We start from the raw sequence: 20824 nt of genomic DNA, 5'->3' as shown, positions 1-20824 counted from the left end.
CGAAATTTTAATAAACTGAATCGGAAGAAGCCTCACCAGTGGAAATAACTGGAACGCATGATCTAGTATAAATAAGCTAAAACTTTTAAAACTATTAAATTTACTTTAATTCACAAATATTTATATTATAAAAATAACTATAATCTTATACAGTTGCGTACGTAGAGCCCCCCGGTGGTGTTTAGTTTGCTTACTGTTATACCAACTTGTTTAAGGAGCGTTTCTAAAACAAAGCTGCAAACTTTTGCAAAACAATTTTCAAAACTATATCAGTAAATTCCACAACTCCCTTTTATGGCTTTTAATTTTTATCACAAATTAATTACGAACATGTTCGCTTTTACGACCTCAAAAGACTTGTCTAAACTCCGAAAAACTAAGCATTATGCATGTCCTTTCTCTTACTCAAAATTTCAGCCAATTTTCCCCTCTTTCTACCTACCGAAAATGTCCCGTGTGGTACGCCACGATCGCCCGTGCTCGCAGCACCGCCTCGGACCGATCGAGCTCGGTCACGTTCGGATGGGCGACCGGCAGGCTCCATAGGAACCGGGCCAGCCGCTCAATGTCACCGGATTCTTCCAGCGTTTCGCAAACGGTCGCAACTTGCGACGCGGTAAAGTTAAGCGTCGGTAAGGCAAACAGCGGGCTGGGCGCGAGGATGGGATGCGGTTGTACCGGTGGTGCCGGATGCGGAGGATTGCCAGATCCTCCCGTCGGTGGCCCGACGGCCATGGATGGTTGTCTGACCACCGCCAGATTGTTTGTGTTTGGCGCAATTTTGGCGCGTTATTCCGCGACCGCCGGTGCTTGTGGGGCTTGCTGCTGGGTTGCCTCTAATTCCCGGGCCGAGGCTAAACACACTCCTCACCCGGTTCTCCCTCACCCAACGGTTCCCGTGGTTTCGATGCGCTTCTGCAGCGCCGTTTTGTCCTGTGTGCTTTCGGATGATATCTAAACAGCCGACATCGCATCGAACAGTATGGCGAACCTTCGTTCACGTTTTCTCACACAACACACGAAACGTTACACTAGCTCTTATGGGTGGAATCGGTTGAGAAGCTTACATCCAACCCATGACTGCGTGATGACATTTACAATTCTAAACGTTGCGCGATCATACGCGATCACAAACGGCACGGCTAATCACTAAACACTTTACACGCACACTTGTAACACTTGCCTTCACTTGGTGCCCGCACCGCGCGGTAAGACACTCGCTGTTGCATTTGAGGTTTTGTTTTGTTTACAAACACCGACTGTTTGTTTGCCGAAGATTTCATTTACAACAAACGACCAGGGCATGTTTCTTTCCGTTCCGCGTTTCAATCGTCATGCCCTGGTGGTACGGATGCGACAAGCTTCACACAGATTCACTGATAGCTGTGCTTGTCACTTGGCAACATTAGTTTTATGCTGCCAAATAGACAATTGGGTTTGCAATACCGTCGGTAACACTACACACAAACGTAACGCGAGGTAACTGATAACGTTAGCAGCCTTAGCGTCCGTTACGACCCAAAAGGATGAGCAAAGTCCTGCGTGTAACTGAAGCAATTTTCGTTTAATCCAACCAACAGCCGCAACTATTTTCTATCACTCTGTCCACAACGGTGGACAACGATCGTGTGCACAACTCACGCGATGAGAAACAAACAAAACACCGTACGCCACAACAACAACAAAAATCGTTTCAGCACGTGCGAATGGATATTACAGCTCGCTTCACTACTTTCCCGAAACGAACGACCACGGGCCACGCACGCCGCACAAAACACTGAACAGTAAACGTGCAACGCAATCACCTTCCGTGCAGTGAGCGAATGAGAATGAAACTACACCACCCCGAAACGGGCTCACTCGGCGTGAGATGATTCGACGACGACGTCGACGAGCGCTACGATGGTGCGAGAGTGTACGTGCGATGCAGGATGCTGTTGGTTGGAAGCGTGGCGACGCGCGAAACAGCGATACACATCTCGCATCGTTCACTCTATTCTTCCATTGTTGGTTTCGATGGGAGCTGCGCTCTAATAGGGTGTATTTATTTTGACACACTCAATCTGCGTGCGTTTTGGCCCCGGTTCTCGGATTCACCGGTGTGCTCCACGGCGCGCTATCAATCTACCCGACCGAACCTTGTAAAGCTACTGATATCTTATTTGATTTCCATGTACATAAACGCAGGGGGCGCTCAAACCCCCCTGTCTGGTTTATGCGCGTACCCACCCCTTGCGCCGGGTGGAACATTTCGCCCTCCTTCACACACCCCCCGAAGCTTCGCACAAAGCAAAGCGAAAACGGGAAAAATGGTGCTGCCGAGCGCTGATTAGCTTACAGAATAAGCCAATCACCAAACGGAGCGGTGGGAAATGTTTCGCTTGAAACGTTTCACGCCGCGTTGAAACATTTCGCAACCACTCGCGTTGAAGTTTCCCTGCACGTGAAATTCATTCCACGTGGAATGCCAGCGTGTGGGCGTGGCGTTCAGTGTAGTAAAAGAAAACGGTGGAAAATCGTTTAGCTGTGTTTGTGCTCTTATGTACCGTATGTGTAACAAAGTGTGCCAAACAAGCGAAAAAAAAAAACGACTGCATTCGTATCGGGATCGGAACGGTGAAGGGATCGCTTACAGCACGAACCGATAGTTGCCATTGACAGTGTGTCCTGGCGTGTTTTTTTGAGCCCCCTTTCGCACTGCCATCCCCTTGAAGCGTGCCCAGTTCGGATCAATATCAACGAGCCAACGAGCCAACGAACCAAAAGGACACACATCGTCGTCCGGCGGGGATAGTTGGAACCTGGTTGAAATTAGCCAGCACAGCAGCATAAACGCGGAAGTGACGGATGGGACGGACGGACAACAGCCGAGAAAGGACAATTGTGGTCATAATACACCTCCCGGAGAAACTAGGAAATACGATACGTACTGCATTCCACCCCTCCACAGCAAGGGTGTGGTTTATTTATTTATTTTTTTTTTGCGCTATAAAATACGAAGCACAATTTAGAGCATTTATGGCAGGGAAATTATTTAACCTTTTAATTTAATTTCTTACAATTTCTCAGGCAACTTGAGCATTGGCTGTAAATATTTGGTTTTCCCAGAACTTACTACCAACTTTAGAACATTTTGGGTACGGAGAAGAACTCTGGATTACATGATCTTTTGCAAAGTAGCATCATCATTTAGCTAGCACCATTAAAACGCAATGCCTTTCCGATCGGAACGTACATGTGCGTCGTCTACCATACACCTCCAATTGCACATTAACTAAAGCCAGAATCCAAGCGAGAAAAGAAACAATGTGTATGCTCCTGCCGAGCAAAGGGACAAGCGACGGCAGTCTCGCAAACAGTGGCACAAGTCGCAAACGCTACACCGCCCAACGAGTCCTTGCTGAATTCCTGTTCATCAACTCATACAAAAACCCTCGGGCCCTTCGTATATGCAGCATTAGGTAGCTCGGTCGTTCGTTCGGTTGTGTTAACCCGTCCTACAATCGTACCGAAGACTGGTAGTAGTAGTTGTAGCACGGGGTGACTCCCTTGAACCACTACCACCGTGCATCATGTTGCCTGATGGGTGCTGCGTTTTTTTTTTATTTGGTCTACACACAAAAAACGTCTCATGTTAGCTAGACTCTTTAACATATACTTCGTGTGGCAGAATGCGAACGAAGGGGTCGTCACAACCGTCGATGGATCATGTGCAAGTGAGCAGATCGATGAAGCGGATACATAGGCCAAAGCTTTCCATCTTCCATGCCCTTTGAGGAGTCAGAACAGCGAGAATAATGAAGGGAACAACAAGTTGGTCCAGAAGGAGGGAAAAACGAAATAGGGACAGCGATACCAGGGTAGGTACTTGGAAAGTGATCCACAGCGTAGTATATAGCCCGTGATATACTACGTTCCTATTTGAAGGATTGTGATGGAGTTGGGTCAATAAAAAAGGTCAAAGCTTCAGCAAAAAGAGGAAAAAGCCTTTTTTTGGGGTTGGTATAAAATATCTCAAATAATTTAGAATATCATTCAAAATTCCGGAAGTGTAGCATTTCGTTTTGCTAAGCTCTCGACATTCAAGATGAAAGTTATTGCTCTTAATTTTAAACTGATATTCTAATATCTCATTCGATGGAATTTCCTTAAACTTTATGTTCCATTTCTCTATTTGTGCGAGAAATTCATTTTCCATCTGTCCCTCATTAAGCACAATGTCTTCTTTCTACTCCCGAGCAAGTCACATCCAAGCATCCGTAGGTAGTGGGTGTGAGAATTTTCCACCCTTTACACCTGTTTCTGTTAGATGTTTTCGTGCCACAAGTGTTGGTGTCGTTTGCATGTATTAATTGGGAAAGTTATAAACAGTGCGCTTTGTAGTGGTACGGATGAGCTTATTATATCAGGCTGTAATATTGCTTTCTTCGTACTATTTTTTTAGAGAAATTGAATTAAACTGGAGTATTTGCTTGCAAATACTCTTAATGTGCTTATAGATAATGGCGCTTTAATTTAAATATGTCTAAACCATAGGTATTATGTGTGTTACTTATCTTTGGGTTTTAAACACACGATTTATTGTTATTCTTTTGGTAATTGTTGTATAATGTTGTTGCATCAATAACAAACCCGTAATGATATTTTCTTTCACACTAACGCTACTATCATGGACCCAAATTTGAAACACACTAATTTCCCTATTTAGAACTCCACTGCGCCTTAGGTATCTCAATGACCCCGAACTGTAAACGAGACAGCGCAGAAAATTGTCATCCTTTATATCCTTCGTCTTCAACCCCGCACCCTTTCACAGGCGCCATCGTTCCCCCCGCATGCCGTCCAACATTCCATGCCTGGGAGGGGTGGTTCGACATCCGCCAAATCAAGCGACCAATCATTCTAAAATATGTCATAACCCTTGCCGCCGCGCACAGTTGGGACACTTATTTATAGCCTTCGCTCTTCACAATCTCAGCATCGTCAGGCACTCGGTGAGCCGTTACAGCCGGATCGGTAGAAACAGACGTTGAGGACCGTTTCTCACTTTTGTATCGAATTTCAAAGTGTTTTCCTTCGAGTCAAGAGCCAACTGTAACTGTGCTGCATCGGCCGTGCGGGTGGGTAAAGACTGTGGCCGAAGCATTTCGAAGATCGAGCGCCGATGAACTTCCCAGTTTGTTCGTTAAACCTCAGGCGCGAGAACCGGGGGCACCTAAGTGATGATCGGGTCAGTCCGATGGAAAGGTGGTACGCGACAGTGAGAACCGCTTGTTTGGTTTTGTCACGTCATTTCCTATACCAATTTGACACCGTACGCAATGGGTGGATGGGTAAGTAAGTGGATAGGTCAAAAGATGTCGGGCATGTCAGCGGGTGTAGTTCAGTGTATCCCAAAAGGCATCTTTTTGTCACGGCGACAAGAACCATATGTACTGGGGATGAGTAACGGGGAGGGAATTTTATCAAAATCGGTATAAAACATACCGATGCACCAATAATGAGAATTTAATTATTAGTTTATTTCATCCAATTACTTAAGTTGTTCAAAAGAGGATACATTTTCTTTTATTAGATTGTGTCGTATGTTTGCTCTAAGCACACTTTACAATATTCGCAATACATTGAATTGGAGCTCTCACTGTTGAAATAATAGTGAATAATTATGTAATAATAGCGCTTTACAACAAATTAATTTCACCAACTTAAAGTACGACTCCTATACTATCGATGACCAATTACTTTTTAGATGTGGAATGTAAACTTTATACCACGACTTCCAGGAACTTGCAGCGCACTTGAGCATCATACAGTGCTGCCTGCTACCATTTTCCACGAAACCAGGCACCAGCACGACTGCCCAACGCAACAGATTCTCCTCAGCCGATTGAAGTACCCACTTACCCGACGGCAACACCATTGCCTGCGCTACAACCACCTTGTCGCATATTAATACGGAAGAAAGACCCGCTACCCGACAGCATCATAGCGCCAAGTGGGACGTTCAAAGAACGATCCCGACGACGCCCCGTAGCCAATCGATTTCGCTTCTGCAGTCATCGAGCTGTTTTTACGCTGAAAAACTACTCCATCTTGTGGTGCCGGCAGTACACCACCCTAAGCCAACCAAGAACCCCGTCCGAAATCACTTTGCCATAGAAAGTGCTCAACAAACTTGTTGAAAAGTTCTTCGGGCACCGGGCACACACCGACAAACGGAGAGTTGGCATTAAATCGCATTACAGCGCGCATCGCTCTGAACCACAAACAATCAAGCAGTCGGATTCGGATACGTCAAAGCGCTAGATATAACCTGGCCCAACCGACGCATTGGCCACTTCATTCAACAACTTGCTACAAAGTTCCACGAGTGGTGGACACGGTACGGCTCATTGCGATGCGAACACGTTAACAATCACCAACGGCTCTATATATGGTTGGAGTTGCTTATGCTACCACCTTCTCGAATACACATATCCGCCGAACCCGAGAACTGGTTTTCTGAAGAGATATCTTCAAATGTAATAATCCTTTTTAACTACTGTTTGCTCGTTTCGAAAGCACAACCCAACTTGCAGGAACAGAGAATCGGATTGTAAACTTATGGAACTCTTTTTCTCTGTTTTTAGCTTAATGTTAATGTTTTTTTTATCATAATTATATAAAGCTATTTATCATAATGTTATATAAAGTCAAAAAATACAACTAAAACTGTATATTTTTCGTGTATCTTAATTCTATATATTACTTACAAAAGTGTAAACATGTTGTTTTACTTACAATATGAACACACATTCTTTACCTGAAAATACGGCAGAGTTTCCGATTAGGTAAGTTTCTCCGGTGAGGAAAGTATTACTTCATCATTATCTGAACTGGCAGCATCGTCATCCTCCTCGAGCGCCAGCGGATCGTCACATGACATCTTCTCGTCGGCTACCAGTGCTGGAGCTATGTCCATCGCTTCCTCATCACATGCACTCGCACCAGTTACCGCCATCATCGGATCCAGCTTGTTCTGCAGCTCCGCGATCGATCGCATCAGCACACTAAAATCCTTCTTCTTCGTTTCCAGCTTCCGTTGCAGATCGGCCCTACTCTCCTTCAGCTGGTCCAGATTCTGTTTCAATGATTCCAGCTCCTGGACAGTATTTTTGCGATCCGGCTGCTGGTTTATCGTTTTCGCCAGCATATCGTACTCCATCCGATTCTTGCGAATCTTCTTCGCCAGCACCAGGTTCTGTTTGCTTTGCACGATCTGTGCCTTTGCCGTTTCAATTCCCGACTCTATCGTGTCCGAGATGGTGGCATAGTTTTTCAGCTCTTGCTGCATAACGTCCGCGTAAAAGTCGGACTTTTTCATATCAAACTCGCACTGTGCAAGTTGAGCTAGTAAGCGATCGTAGATCGGTTGGCTGTAACAGTACAATCCAGCAATTGGTTCAGTATAGTCGGTTGAGGTGTATCGATGTGAGGCTTACATTACCTGTTATCCGAAGCATCGTTTGAGTTGCACCATTTAATGAACGTTTTCAACAAATCGTTCAAGCGTCTATCGTCGCCGGTTCCGTCGCCATCGATTTGTAGCCGGCGTTTGATGACCTCCTCTGGAAAGCGAACAAAAGCAAAACGTTCATAATTCTCTACTCAAGGAACAAGGTATGAAGCAAGTAAAGTAATTTACCGTCCGACATAGTACTAGTTTTAAGCAGGAATTAAAATAGTTCTATCAAAAAGTTTTCTTGGGAAAACGAAAACTCGACGCGCTTGTTTTGTTTTATGTCAAGCTTGTCAAACTTTGTTTATACGATAATTCCCTTCAGAAACGTCAGCTACGTGGATTCAACAGAAAAATTTACGTTGTAAATTCGTTGAAAAGTCTAGTAGCGTGACTTTAATAATAAATTTGTAAAACAATAAATTTGTACAGTACGATAAGAAGTATTTCGAAATAGAAAAACGTTTTTTATCTATTTAAATGCCCCAACACACCAACGAAGTTTCCAATACTCCACTTTGTTCGTCACATCTGTGTTTTAATAACCTTCCAGTACAGCGAAACCTCGACTACGATAAACGTCACGAAACACAAACAATCCGTGGACGTTTTCCCCGTTGTTTTCCTGTGGCCGTTCTTCGGCGCTGCCCACAATCGATAAATAGATAATTTAGCTAGTTTTGGTACGTTTTTTTCTTTCGTTCTGACCCGGCCCGGTAGTCAGGTCGCTGAAATGGCATCCTCGTCGAACGTAAGCGGTAATTTAGTGGATGAACTTGAGGAAGCGTTTCAGGTAGGGAATGTGTTGCAAGACGCACCTGAAACAAACACATTCTAAACGCGTTTCGTTCTTCACCCGCAGTCATGCATACATGCCCTGACAAAGGAGGAATCGGCTACCGGAATCGATAAGGACGAAATTAAGGTGGAGGTTGATCAAACGACACTAAAGTTCATCGATCTAGCCCGGCAGATGGAAGCGTTTTTTCTGCAGAAACGTTTTCTGCTGTCCGCACTCAAGCCGGATCTGCTGCTGAAGGAGGAAAACTTTGATCTGAAGCAAGAAATAGGCCGCAAAGATGAACTGATACGTAAGCATTATGAAAAGATCGAGTCTTGGAAACAGTTGCTCTCGGATCAACAGAACTTCAACAAACCGATTCAATCGATGCCTCCGGATATGCGTGGCAACCTTGCGGGTGGAGCACCGGGCGCTCCGGCCGGACTAATGGCTAGCGGTGGCATGAATCTGCCAATGCAGGTGAGCAAAACAGTACGTCTTTCCAACACATTATGGCGCCAGATTGGTAGTGTAATAAAAGCTTTGTCTTTAATATTTCCAGATGCAAAATCAGCACCAGCAGCAGATGCAACAAATGCAAGTACAGCAGCAACAGATGCAACAGCAAATGCAGCAATCCATGCCAATGGGAGCAACAAATGCTCAGCTCTTTCAGCAAGGTGGTATGCCTCGCGGTGTGGGACAATCGGGTTCGGGTGCTGGATTTCCGCAGGGTGCCGGCCCAAACCTGCAGGGACCGTTAGCATATTTGGAGAAAACGGCCAGCAATATAGGTGAGCCAACTGTCCGGATCGGTCCTACTGCCACTGTACGGTTGAGGCGAATCGAACGAAGTTATTCAAACGTGGTTTCTTGTCTCCTCTTTTGTTGTTGCAGATCTAGTGGGCCTTGGAGATGGTCGAAGGTGACGCGGGCGGGGCAGGGGACGCGGTAGAGGTCGAGGTCGAGGCAGAGGCCGTGGACGAGGCAGCGTGGCCGAATTCCACAGTGGCCCATTAACCTGAGGCTGGCACTGGGCGGTGGCATTCCGGACGGCGTTGCTCCCGTTCGGATCCATCCATCCGAGCACCAGCACGTGCGTTTCTTCGTCTACCGCTGTTGTATGGTTAGGGCCCTCGGCACAGATCAACCGTTGGCGATAACACTGTTAGGAAAGAAGTTTCGGCAAAAAGAAAGGCACAAAGTACAGCAAATAGCAGCGAAAAATGGTTCCCCTAAAAAAGAAAACAAAACAAACAAAAAAAGTACCCAAGCCTTAGTCTGCGACTCGGCGACAAAACCAAAATCAGCTAACCGGTTTTCAGCAGGTTACCATTACGTTGGTTAGTTAAAAACCACATGGACCACCAACCCTCAAAACTTACCAAGCACGTTTTGGCACACACACAGCTAGAAATTTCTCTTTGACCACTTGGCGCCAAAATCGTCCCTATTTGTTATCTCCATCGCTCCCCAGTCCCTTTTTGAGAGTGTAATTATGGTGTACAAACAAAAACTATACACACACACACATACAAAATACACCGTGCGTCGTCCCCCGGTGCTCTTTTGCGCCACTGAGGACAGCACATTATTTTCCTCTTTTTTTAAATATAAATCATGTATAGAAAAATTGTCTACTATCAACGCTACAAGTGCAAACGATGCCTTGGCATTGGCGATCGTGTGTAAAATGTGTGCTCGCTTTCTCATTAAAACTCTCCCCTTTTTCCTACCCCACCCCATAAACCCTGTCGGACACTGGACGGGTTTCACTTTGTCGGGTTAGTGTTTGAAGACCACGAGATATTCCGTGTTTAGCTTCAGTAACTTTTTTCCAATTATTCCAACGTAGTAATTCCCGTTGTGATTCACCAGAGTTCGAAGTCTTTAGGACGATCCTGCTCCAGAGATGCGTTCAAATTGCGCTGCGAATGGAAATAGAACCACCGTTTCACTGCTTCCAAACCTAGGTACGAAGAACATGGAACAAGCCAATAATAATAAAGAATCGGAATTAATCGAAGCGAATCAGTGGGGGAGTTATTTCTCTTTCTTAAACATGCTGGCTCGGACGAATGTATTTTTTTCTTCTCGATCCGCTCACAGGATCTTATTCCTCATTTCCATTTTCCAGGAAACTCGTTCCAGATCAACAAGTCCACAATCGCTCCAATTGATCCCGGATTGATCCACGAGCTCGCTATTTTTTTCTACGCCTCGTGCCAAAGTCCTTTCTAATAGGCGGCATGTGTCCTGGATCCTGGATCATCACGTGCACCTTTTCGGCTTTGGCAACCGTAAAGATATCAACTAGCTCGTGGTTCATTCTGCCTCACCGCATGCTCTACTTACTAGTTGACAAATTCCTTTTACATTTTCCGGCCGTATCGTCCATGACTCTTGGACATCCGGTAGTCCTATACCGGACTATCAGACTGCAAAATATGCGGTTTTTCGTGTCTTGGTTACCCCTTTGGTTCACTGAATATATGACACGCCAGCTTCCATTCCTCTGGCGATTCCTTCAGTTCAAAGATCCTTATAAAGAAAGATACGAAAGTTGTTCTGCTTCGTCGCTTTAAATTTATTTATTTCTTCACACAAACAACTTAAATGTAGAACGTAAATCGGTAGCTAAGCTAATCGAGCTAAGGCAAAATTGGCAGCGCACAGAGCTAAACGGTCGGTTTGTGTACCTTTGGCAGTGTAGATTTGCTTTTTAAACAACGATCACGACGAATCATTTGCATACGTTCCTGTGGCGTGCTGGTTACAAAAATATCATGTAATCGATCCAAACAAAATGCAATGTGTTTACCGGCATTCCGACGAACAGCTGCCTGGTTTGCATTGTCCTCTTTCATTCCTTTCGGCTGCGTTTGCGAGCTTATAATAAAGCAAATGATATCGGCTATCGTGCGTTTAATGCTTTGCACTTCGTCCGTCTTAAGCAGACGCCTGGTTAGATAGCCCCGTGCGTAAGCATTAATAATGGTGGCCGCTTTCTCTTGTTGCAGTTCCGTCATTCGCTCTGGCAAAAGACTAATCACATCATTTCCGTTGCTGTCTTGGATTTTGGTCATTGTACGAACCGATGAATTCATCATAGCGAAAAGATCATTCCTATCCGCCAAGGGTTGTTCTTCCGTCAACGTATGTTCATTGTTGTTGACATTCTCTTCCGAAGTTCCGTTCGCATGGCATGTTTGGTAAGCGGCATCGTCCGTATCGGTACACGAATCATAGGACACATCGCACAGCGATAGTTGGCTAACGCTCGAAGCAACATTAATGTCCGGCGTCTTTGTTCGATTGCAATCCGGCATCATCATCATACTATTTTTCTCGTTTCCCATCACATCACACTCTATGGTAAGAGATTTCCCACAAAGTGCTACCAACTCTTGAGTTTTTTCGCGAAAACTTTTTTCCAACATTAGTCGTTCTTCTTCTTGCCTTTTTAACAGTTCCATCATGCGCCGTTCGTGTATAGTTAGTGCTTGCGCGACGCTATCAAGTGCACGATCAGATGCAACCCCCGAACCGGCGGAAGAGTGGCTGATCTTACGCGAAGCCGGTTTTCGTTTCGTTCGACATTTGGCAGGATCCACGATCGGCTGTTTGGGGGATTTGGTCAGTCGATCCGTTTTATATTTACCAAATGGGATTGGTTGAACTTTTACCGGTGCAGTGTCCTTTTGTGCTACTACTTTCGGTTTCGGTGTAACCGGTTTGCTTTCAACGGTAGGAACTTTAGGATTGCAGCAGTCTATTACGTTTTCTAAAGCAGAATCTAACTTTGCCCGATCGATCGGTGTAGAATGATCGACTCTTTGCAGATTCATTAGATCGATGCTCGGTTTTTCTAGATTATAAGTGTTGGATCTTACCAACGGGAACCATCCCAGCGATTCTTCTGACGTTGGAGTCACCGTTCTGGTAGGTGATTGCCAACACGGTTGTTTATCGACATCGAATTGTGCTTGCTCTGCATGCCTGGGTGCTTGGTCTCGGCAGATGAGACTGCAGTCGGTTTGATCAGCTTGTAATTTTTCTACTGTCTCAATGACAGTCACGATCTTTTGTTGTGAGGGTTCGCATAAAGCTTCCAAGTGAACCGTAAATGTTGATTCTTCACTTTGGCTGGAAAAATCGTTCACTACATTCGCTGTTAGAATTGTTGATACGTTTACTGCTGCTTCCAGTTCTATCTGATGATCCGATACACCACATTCTGCATCATCTACCACGGCCAATTTTGAACACCCTCCTCTAACGATCGAACTATTCGTATCGATCAATTCGCAATCCACGGCCAAGGTCCTTTTTCTTTCTTCCAGTCGTTTTTCGATTTCGATTGCCTTCTGCCGGTAAATGGCTACGGCTGCACGCACCTCCTCATTAACCTGTGAATGAAAAACGCAGAATGCATCAAACAAAACCATTTAAACTTTGCATCACAACGAACGCTTACCAGCGGCGGTAGTATGGGAACACCATCCAGCTTAAAGACCGACACGAAATTACTCTCCATGTTGCTTGAGCAAGCAGCTACTCCGAACCGATTGGCAAGAAACGAAAAGGGAAATAACTCATGAAAACTTTTCCACGCTCAACAAAAGTTTCACCAGTGGCGACACGTTTCCAAGACGACGGTGTGTAAACAACATAAACAACCGCTTCACTGTAGCGGTAACGATCAACATAATTGGCGCGAAACGTACGACAAATGACAGGCGGTTGATGCGGAAACGACGCCGTGGACGAAACGATAGTGGGTGAGTTGTATTGTTTCATCACACACAACCTGAAGGAACCGGAGGCGCCTATAGAGGGAATATTTGAGAAATAAGTAATAAAATAACTACAAACTAAAGCCACATAGAATAAGCCACTACTTCAAACATGATGAAAAACAATAAAGTAATAGAACGCTGTGAAAATTTTATGTATTGACTATTTATTAACCAACAACCACATTTTCCGCAAGTTTAACAAAAAAATACAATGCCTTTAGCACGCAAACTTAATTAATGGGTAATAGTGCACTCAAAAAAGGAGAAAACAACAGTTTCATTTGAACAATGTTTAATGCTGTAAAGTGATGCTAGTATAATTATCAATGGCAAAACGAATCTGACTGATCAGAGGAAACAAAACAATCCTGCAATTACAGTGTTTATGTAAAGAAAAATGCATACTGTATGAAAATATTTCTGAATGCTATCCGTAAACCCTGGCACTGGTTAGTGGACGTGGACGCATTCTACACTACAATTGCTCTCTAATGCATAATAGCGAAGGTATGTTGATCCGCCATTTCAGACACTTCCGGCCTTGGTAACGAATTCGACAAGCGTACGCATCGGACGTCCAGTCATTCCCTTCGATCCCGTATAGCTTTGATCGCTACAGTCTCCCATCACACCGGCAATATCCACGTGCAACCACGGTGTATCCTTAGGGACGAATTCGCGCAAGAAAGCTGCAGCCGTACAGGATCCGCCACCCTTTCCCTTGCCCAGATTGTTTAGATCGTACCCGTTGTGATCGCACATCTGGTCACTGTAGTGCTTAAACAGCGGCATACGCCACACACGATCGCCAGTTTGCGAACCCGCCTCGTGGATTGCTTCCCATAGCTTATTGTTGCTGGAGAACACGCCCGAAACACAATCCCCAAGCGCCACCTTAATTGCACCGGTAAGCGTCGCGATGTCAAGGATAAACTTTGGATTGAACCTACAAAGAAGCAACCAACAAGCAATTTGTTATATCATGTTTGCCTCAAATAAGACGAATGCGTTCCACTTACGACGACGCGTAACACAGCGCATCCGCCAGAATGAGCCGACCCTCAGCATCCGTATTGTCCACGCAGATACTCTTGCCGTTCATGGCGTACACCACATCGCCCGGTTTGGTTGCGGTGCCGCTGGGCATATTTTCGCACAACGGTACGAACCCTTTTACGTGCACCGGGGCCTTCAGCTGTGCTAATGCCAGTATTGTAGACACTACGTTGGCCGCACCGCCCATATCGGCACGCATCTGGTCCATGTTGGCCGATGGCTTCAGACTGATACCGCCGGAATCGAACGTAATACCCTTGCCGACCAGCGCGACGCACTTTTCATCCTGAGAACCGCGATACGTTAGCTCGAGAAAACGGGCCGGCTCTTCGGAACCGTGCGTAACCGACAGGAAGGAACCCATCTTTTTCTCCCTGGCCCACGCTTCATCGTGCACCAGCACCTCAACGTTCGCCGCACTCAGCCGCTGCTTCACGGTTTCAGCAAAAATACTGGGCGTCATATGATTGGCCGGAGTTTCCATCAAGCTAATTGTAACCAAAAACAAAGGTGAACATTAAAAATTCATCCCTCTTTGAAATTGATAGCCAGTCGGATACTTACACACGGGCGAAGTTTTGTGCCTCCGCAATGATCACACCCCGTTCCCAGTCGGCTTTCCCGCTTGCATCCTCGGCAAAACCAACCGCTGGCAGTGGCGTCTGTTTGTCCTTGGTCTTAAATACCTGAAACTTGTAATTGGCCAGTGTCGCTCCCTCAGCAGCCTGTTGAGCGTGCTCCATGTCTTCCACCACGATCTCGGCCATCTTGTTCGCCGACAGCGCACGAACACCAGCCGCGGCCGCAATGCGCACATTTTCCTTCGCACCATCGATCTCGTCCAGCTCGTCCCATTTCGATGCGTCACCTAAACCGGCCACCGCAACGGCCGGAAACTTACCGAGATCCCAGAAAATTCGCGTTTGTCCAGCTTTTACCGGGCCACAGCTATGGGTTAGAAAGCAAGCGCATGAGAACATATTAGCAAGAGATTCTGCGGTTCCCGTTTTAAAACTGCTCCTCTTAAATGATGAGTGAAATATTTGACAACCACTTGGAAACGTATGAAAGAGATTTGAACGGATTCTTTATTTCGTGTTGTAATTCAAGGAAATACGCTCGTACTCGCACTGCGCGCAGTATGGAAATAATTAAATACAAGTGGACGAAACGATTGTAACGAACTGTAGTAGTGCCGTCTATAGGTTCGAGAACATTCATTTTCAACTGAAATAATATTAGTTACAATTCATTCTTATTTACCACTCTACACTGATCACCCTTTAAAAGCCACATGGGTTACACACATCTGTCTACCATTATTAACTACTGTACAAAAATAGCGACGCTCTCTTTTCTTTATTCGTATGATCCTCTTTCTCTTTCGATCTCTCTCTCTCTCTCTGCATCGCTTTTCTGGTTGGATTTTCAACAATAAAAATGGACAAGAGGCGAAAATTTGTTTTTCCTACTGTTTGACCCACACTCCATATACACAAGTCTTTTCATTAACAAAAGACATTGTTGGTCCTGCCCCCGTTTACAAACAAGTGCTATACAATTTTAAACGACGCTTGCGTATTAGTTGAAGTTAAAACTAGAACCGAGCGGCAATTGTTAAGGTTATAAAAAGGACATTTGAAAAATTATCAACAAATCTTACAGTCAACAATCTGTATCTGACTAAAACAACCGACTACATGAACAACACGAACTGTCTAACTAAAATGAATGCGAAGAAATGCGCTCTGCTGACGCTCTGTCTAGCTTTCTAGCAAACAAAATGTACATGCTACATGTCAGATGCAATATGCATCATCATCAACGCAAGGCGGTGGAACATATGATTTTCGTAACTCCTACGGCACTAAACTAAGACTATGTACTCTAAACGGAACGATTTCGGTTTCATAATCGCATTGCCTCGGGGATTACAGTGATTGATGATCATGTTCTAAATGTAATGTACATGTGTCACTGGGTAAATACATGCTCGTTTGTTTGCTGTTTTACCTTCAAAAACATACGGGTTTCTCCTGTAGACGACTTGTGCGCGATCGAATTAAATCACGGAACACGGAATCATGTTTTATTACTTGTCCCTTTCCCTACAAAATAACAATCCACTCTGGTGGATTGCAATATTCACTAAATAACGTTTCCCTCCCTGTTTTGCATATTACAGCTACTATTTCAGCGTTTTGTTTTGTATCCTATCCCTATTGCATACCTCAATCATCGATATTACCGTAACCCCCATCAATGTGTATCAAGCACCTTCGCACACCTTTCGTTACGTTCTACACTATTTCCAGTATCTTAATTACACCCTCACTGTTGCCAGCAATAATAATATTGCTCTGCTTTCGCCAACAAACCGCCGACACAAACTCATTCCCCTCCGAGTTGCTACGCTCCATATCCGTCGACTGGAGACCGCTTGTGCGCGAACTACTGTTACCGATGCCACTACTGCTACCGGTACCGGCCGCACTGGCCGACCCTCCATTACCACTACTACCGCTCGAGAACTTCAAATTGAACAGCTGCTTCGAAAGACCTTTGTAATACACGCAAAGCGAATTGTCCTCGCTGCCGCACGCCAGATAATCATTGTTCGTCGCTAACCCCGCAAAGTTCTTCTCGTTAATGTGCCCCGTAAAGGAGCGCAAACAGAACGGCGGTGAGTTGATGTTCCACAGCTTTAGCTGACCGTCCGTGCTGGCCGAAACGATTTCGTCCGTGTTGAGAAACTTCACGTACGACACCGCCTTCCGGTGGCCCTTGAACAGGCAGAGCGGTTGCTTTAGGTTGCGCAGATCGTAATAGTTCACGCAATGGTCCGCCGTACCGAACGCCAAATGGCAGGAGCTCTTTGGATTGAACTTCACGCAGCACACGTTGGCCCTCGCTTCGATGGTCGCCACGGAATGGTCCACGTTAAGCGACCACAGCTTCACCCGTGCATCATCCGAGCCTGACGCTAGCAGGCGTGTATCGACTTCGTTAAAATCTACGCACCAGCAACGCTTATCGTGCTCCTCGAACGTTTTCGTACGCGTACGCGTCAGTACATCCCAGATCGTGACGATTCCTTCGTAATCGCTCGACGCCAGCACCTGCTTGAAGTAACTGTTCCAGATAACGCACGATATTTTGCTGTTGCAGGTCATCTCGTTGATCGGATAGTTAATGTCAACTGCCGCGTCACGAATGGCCGTGTAGTAGTCGAAAATTTTGATCCGCTTCGTAACGCCCGCGATCGCAAAGTATTCGCTGTCCTTATCGAACTCGATGCTCGACACGATCGTCGAGACGTAGTTTGAATCGTTCGAGTAGTTGAGTGTGGCCAATGGTCGCAGTGCGCTATACTTGGAAAATTTAATCAAACTCTCCCGGAATGTGTCGAGCGATGAGCGGCCACTGGATCGCGTAGTATCGAGATTGGACTGACTGGAGGCGTTCGAGGTTGCTGCGCCTGGTTGTATGCCACCCACTAATCTGTCACTGTTTAAGCTTCCACCACCACCGATACCCGTACCGATGCTAGCACCGCTCGAGGTAGATCGCTCTCCAACCCCTAGCGAATCGGAGCTACAGGAACGATCCTTTCCGAAGTAGAGATCTTCACTCCGGGCCGCAAAGTAGCACTGAACGAAATCATCGAAATGTTGATACATCCGTTGCTTTCGCGCCATAAAGGCAGACGGTGTGGATGTTAGTGAACCGCCGGAAAGCGATCCACCCTGGCCACGGCGCGTACCGTGCAAGTTAAAGCCCTCATACGACTCGGTCATGTTCGAACACGTATCGTCGATGAGCGATCGATTTGAAGGCACCGCAATATTATCGATCGTGTCTATGATTTGTATTATTTCCCGCTTGATCGCAACCACATTTTCGTCCTTCTCATCACGCACACTCTGTTCCACCTCCGCTACCGTCGGACAACTGCTCTGGACGTCCTTCAGAACCTTCTCCACGTCCAACAGATCGTTCCGGATCAGCGCAATCTCGTTCGCGATCTGCAGCTGCTGTTGTTCCTTTTGCTTGAGCAGATGTTTCAGAAATTCGTGCAACAGCCGGTTCTGGGCGGCACAGGATTCCGCCTCCAGCAACGTTTTGCGCTGCGTCAGTATCTCCAACATCACGTTCACGTCCGAGAGGGACAGCTTTTTCGATTCCGTCGCCAGAAAGTGCTTCAATGTGTCGCCTTCACCGCCAGCAGTCGCGTCACCACCACCACACACACCGCCGCCGGTTCCCCCATGGGGTGAGTGTTCACCGGGCAGGGATTTATGCCGATGCAGGAGACCACCACCACCACCAACACCCCCTCCTTTCAACCGGTGCTTGGTGATGAGCTCGTTTAGCAGGAAGTTCGGCACAATGTGCTCGTGGGACGCGAGCGGATAGTTGCACTTGGGGCACTTTTTCGCGACGTCGATCGACCGCGCAATGCACTGATGGCAGAACGTGTGGCCGCAGCGCGTGATGTACGCCTCGTTGATGATGTCGAAGCAGATCGGGCAGAGAAAATCGTTCGTCTTATCGTCGACGCTCGTCGGGATGCCGTTCAAGGTGGCGAGTCTTTTCTTGCCGCTACTGCTACCGCTGCTACTGCTGCCAGCTCCGATGCCGGGTCCTCCACCACCGGCACTACTACTGCTGGCACCACCACCCGTTCCTGACGACATCTTCGTATCGGTTGGCGCTGTTTATTTAATGAGGTAGCCAGGTGGGTACTAAAACACGCGACAAATTAGATCTTAACTGTCTATACACACAACACAATCGGAAACTCTTTTCACTGCTCGCGTCGTAACTAACAGTACTGTACGAAAGAGACCAAACTAAAATTATCCGCAGGTCACAGTCACAGAAAGGATAACGGATCGCACCCACTAAACTAAACTAAACCAATTCTCCCGTAGCGGCAGCAAAAGGCTGGTATATTGATCTTTCCAGCCTACACATTACATCACACGTGTTGCGTTCCGGGACACACGTCCATCGTGAGATTAAATAGTCTTTTCCCACACAACATCCTTCATATACGCCCAGGTTCCAAGGCAATTGATCATCGTCTCCGTGTTACGCGGACACTTTCACATAATCGTACTTCACAATTGCGGGAGTAGTGTTTCTCTAACAAGTTGTTGGCCTTTTGCGGATAGCCCACTATTTGTAACTACCGGTTTTTTTTTTGCAAATGTGTACACTTAAGTGGTCCGATGGGCTTAGAACATGTTAACAGTGGATCTGAAACGAAAACACAATGCGAAAATAAGGACACTATTGAGCTATTGCTTTGCACATCTGATTTCTCTCCGGTGGTATTTTTTTTAGGGCTGGCCAACTAATGTGTGAATGGGGGACCGGGAGGAAAGGATGGAACAGCGACACGTGGCAAGTGAGATGGATGATCTCGGGTGATTCTACTACAAGAATTAAATACATTTTGGAATGATCAGAGGGAAGAAGGTTTTGAAACATCGCTAAATGGTTCACTGTACGAACCTGGGATTTAGAAAACAGGACAGATAATGTGCAATTCGATTTGATAGCAGCATTATTTGTTTTGCTTGACGAGATAAGCGTTTTGCCCGGGGATAAGGTAGGCGGGTAAAGGGCGATACAACTTTCATTCCAGACACAATAAATAGTCCCGGTTCAAGTCGACCTTGAGTTAGAAATTAAGGTGATAGAAGAGAGTAAAGAAAAGAGCATTTTTGGGGTTTTTTACAGATAGAAATTAGATAGCAGTGCAAAAGCTCAAAAAGGTAATATTTTCGCTGTTTTCGTAGATCTTACTGTTACTGTTTAATTTTAAATATTAAACACATGCGGTTAAGCATGTTTTCTCCGGAGTTGGAGTTTTGTTTCGCTTAATCGAGAGACATTAGTGCACCTGCAGCGAAACGATACAGTTAAAAGGATCGTTTCAAGAGATCATGCGGGTACAGTGCGTATCTGTATAAATTGATAACAATGGGCCGGCGACTTGGCGCTTATGATAACGTTTTTCCTCTGTGAATAAATCAAATTCGTTTTCGTGTACATAATACAATCATAGTGTCTAAATCATGTATACATCATTTGCGTACGTAGCTTTGAAACTGTTTAGAAAAGCAAAGCAAGTGACACGAGAGTTCATCCCTCATCACACGCGACCAAGATAGAGGTAATGTATGGGAAACCAGTGATAAACATAAGTAGTGTTGCTACAGTGGAAATAGGACAATCAAAAGAAAGACAGAACAGATAGAAACGGAACAGTACCAAGTTCAACATACACGCCACATGCTTATAGCTGAGAGAATAATGGCACAACACAATGCAAAGATGAGATGGTCCTAATGCCAAGGAGTAAATATGGATGGCAACCTACCAAATGATCTCCTATCACCAGCCCCAAACGATTCTGATCTGTTTGCATTTCTTCCTCTTTTTGAAACATAAACAACCAACCCCGAAGCCTGTGTGTGAATGTAATGTGTATTTGAAAGAGGTCAAGTAGAAAATACATAAATTTACCCTTTTATCCACCGTAAAGCTACTTTTGCGCACATCATATGTTTGTCGACCTCAATCTGATCCTTGGGTTGTGGTGTGCGTATGTGGTTCACGTTGGAAGAAGGTGCATTGGTTTGAATTGTTTCCAAAAATTCAAATCCTTCTTTCGCCCAA

General features: G+C 45.6%; 6 protein-coding genes across 6 annotated transcripts in view; 1 reads left to right on the top strand and 5 right to left on the bottom strand.

The window, feature by feature from the left end:
* LOC128710130 (protein Optix-like) overlaps positions 1 to 735 on the bottom strand; it is a 53710-nt gene extending 52975 nt beyond the window's left edge. Inside the window, exon 1 of the mRNA XM_053805172.1 lies at positions 443 to 735. Within this exon, the coding sequence (XP_053661147.1) occupies positions 443 to 735 (293 nt within the window). The remainder of the gene's footprint in view (positions 1 to 442) is intronic.
* A 6091-nt stretch (positions 736 to 6826) lies between these two features.
* On the bottom strand, positions 6827 to 7694 carry LOC128707034 (THO complex subunit 7 homolog). The gene is made up of 3 exons (XM_053801977.1): positions 7685 to 7694; positions 7487 to 7607; positions 6827 to 7415 (listed from the first exon to the last, which is right to left on the bottom strand). Exons 1-3 carry the CDS (start codon positions 7692 to 7694, stop codon positions 6827 to 6829), a joined length of 720 nt encoding a protein of 239 aa, XP_053657952.1.
* A 537-nt stretch (positions 7695 to 8231) lies between these two features.
* LOC128707791 (mediator of RNA polymerase II transcription subunit 28) lies at positions 8232 to 9208 on the top strand. The gene is made up of 4 exons (XM_053802748.1): positions 8232 to 8291; positions 8361 to 8771; positions 8842 to 9073; positions 9177 to 9208. The coding sequence occupies exons 1-4, from the start codon at positions 8232 to 8234 to the stop codon at positions 9206 to 9208; spliced, it is 735 nt and encodes a 244-aa protein (XP_053658723.1).
* A 1749-nt stretch (positions 9209 to 10957) lies between these two features.
* Positions 10958 to 12816, bottom strand: LOC128716317 (uncharacterized). Its single transcript, XM_053811240.1, has 2 exons — positions 12757 to 12816; positions 10958 to 12688 (listed from the first exon to the last, which is right to left on the bottom strand). Exons 1-2 carry the CDS (start codon positions 12814 to 12816, stop codon positions 10958 to 10960), a joined length of 1791 nt encoding a protein of 596 aa, XP_053667215.1.
* Positions 12817 to 13603: 787 nt separating this feature from the next.
* On the bottom strand, positions 13604 to 16085 carry LOC128716306 (cytosol aminopeptidase-like). The gene is made up of 4 exons (XM_053811229.1): positions 16021 to 16085; positions 14699 to 15082; positions 14098 to 14622; positions 13604 to 14024 (listed from the first exon to the last, which is right to left on the bottom strand). Exons 1-4 carry the CDS (start codon positions 16083 to 16085, stop codon positions 13604 to 13606), a joined length of 1395 nt encoding a protein of 464 aa, XP_053667204.1.
* Positions 16086 to 16434: 349 nt separating this feature from the next.
* LOC128719071 (E3 ubiquitin-protein ligase COP1-like) lies at positions 16435 to 18831 on the bottom strand. The gene has a single exon (XM_053812692.1). The coding sequence runs from the start codon at positions 18829 to 18831 to the stop codon at positions 16435 to 16437; it is 2397 nt and encodes a 798-aa protein (XP_053668667.1).
* Positions 18832 to 20824: the final 1993 nt, after the last annotated feature.

Source organism: Anopheles marshallii, chromosome 2, assembly GCF_943734725.1.
Source record: "Anopheles marshallii chromosome 2, idAnoMarsDA_429_01, whole genome shotgun sequence".
NCBI lineage: Eukaryota > Metazoa > Arthropoda > Insecta > Diptera > Culicidae > Anopheles > Anopheles marshallii.
This window is presented reverse-complemented; position numbering and strand designations above follow the sequence as displayed.

Bases quoted from the DNA above. Each gene is read 5' to 3' on its own strand.
- LOC128719071 (XM_053812692.1), bottom strand. From the start codon at position 18,831: ATGTCGTCAGGAACGGGTGGTGGTGCCAGCAGTAGTAGTGCCGGTGGT.
- LOC128707791 (XM_053802748.1), top strand. From the start codon at position 8,232: ATGGCATCCTCGTCGAACGTAAGCGGTAATTTAGTGGATGAACTTGAG. The intron at 8,292-8,360 runs GTAGGGAATGTG...CTTCACCCGCAG, and splicing joins AACTTGAGGAAGCGTTTCAG to TCATGCATACATGCCCTGAC. The intron at 8,772-8,841 runs GTACGTCTTTCC...TAATATTTCCAG, and splicing joins CAATGCAGGTGAGCAAAACA to ATGCAAAATCAGCACCAGCA.
- LOC128707034 (XM_053801977.1), bottom strand. The intron at 7,416-7,486 runs GTAATGTAAGCC...GTACTGTTACAG, and splicing joins AACGATGCTTCGGATAACAG to CCAACCGATCTACGATCGCT.
- LOC128716306 (XM_053811229.1), bottom strand. From the start codon at position 16,085: ATGATCATCAATCACTGTAATCCCCGAGGCAATGCGATTATGAAACCG. The intron at 15,083-16,020 runs GTACATAGTCTT...TCTAACCCATAG, and splicing joins CCGAAATCGTTCCGTTTAGA to CTGTGGCCCGGTAAAAGCTG. The intron at 14,623-14,698 runs GTAAGTATCCGA...GGTTACAATTAG, and splicing joins GCACAAAACTTCGCCCGTGT to CTTGATGGAAACTCCGGCCA.
- LOC128716317 (XM_053811240.1), bottom strand. From the start codon at position 12,816: ATGGAGAGTAATTTCGTGTCGGTCTTTAAGCTGGATGGTGTTCCCATA. The intron at 12,689-12,756 runs GTAAGCGTTCGT...TTTCATTCACAG, and splicing joins TTCCCATACTACCGCCGCTG to GTTAATGAGGAGGTGCGTGC.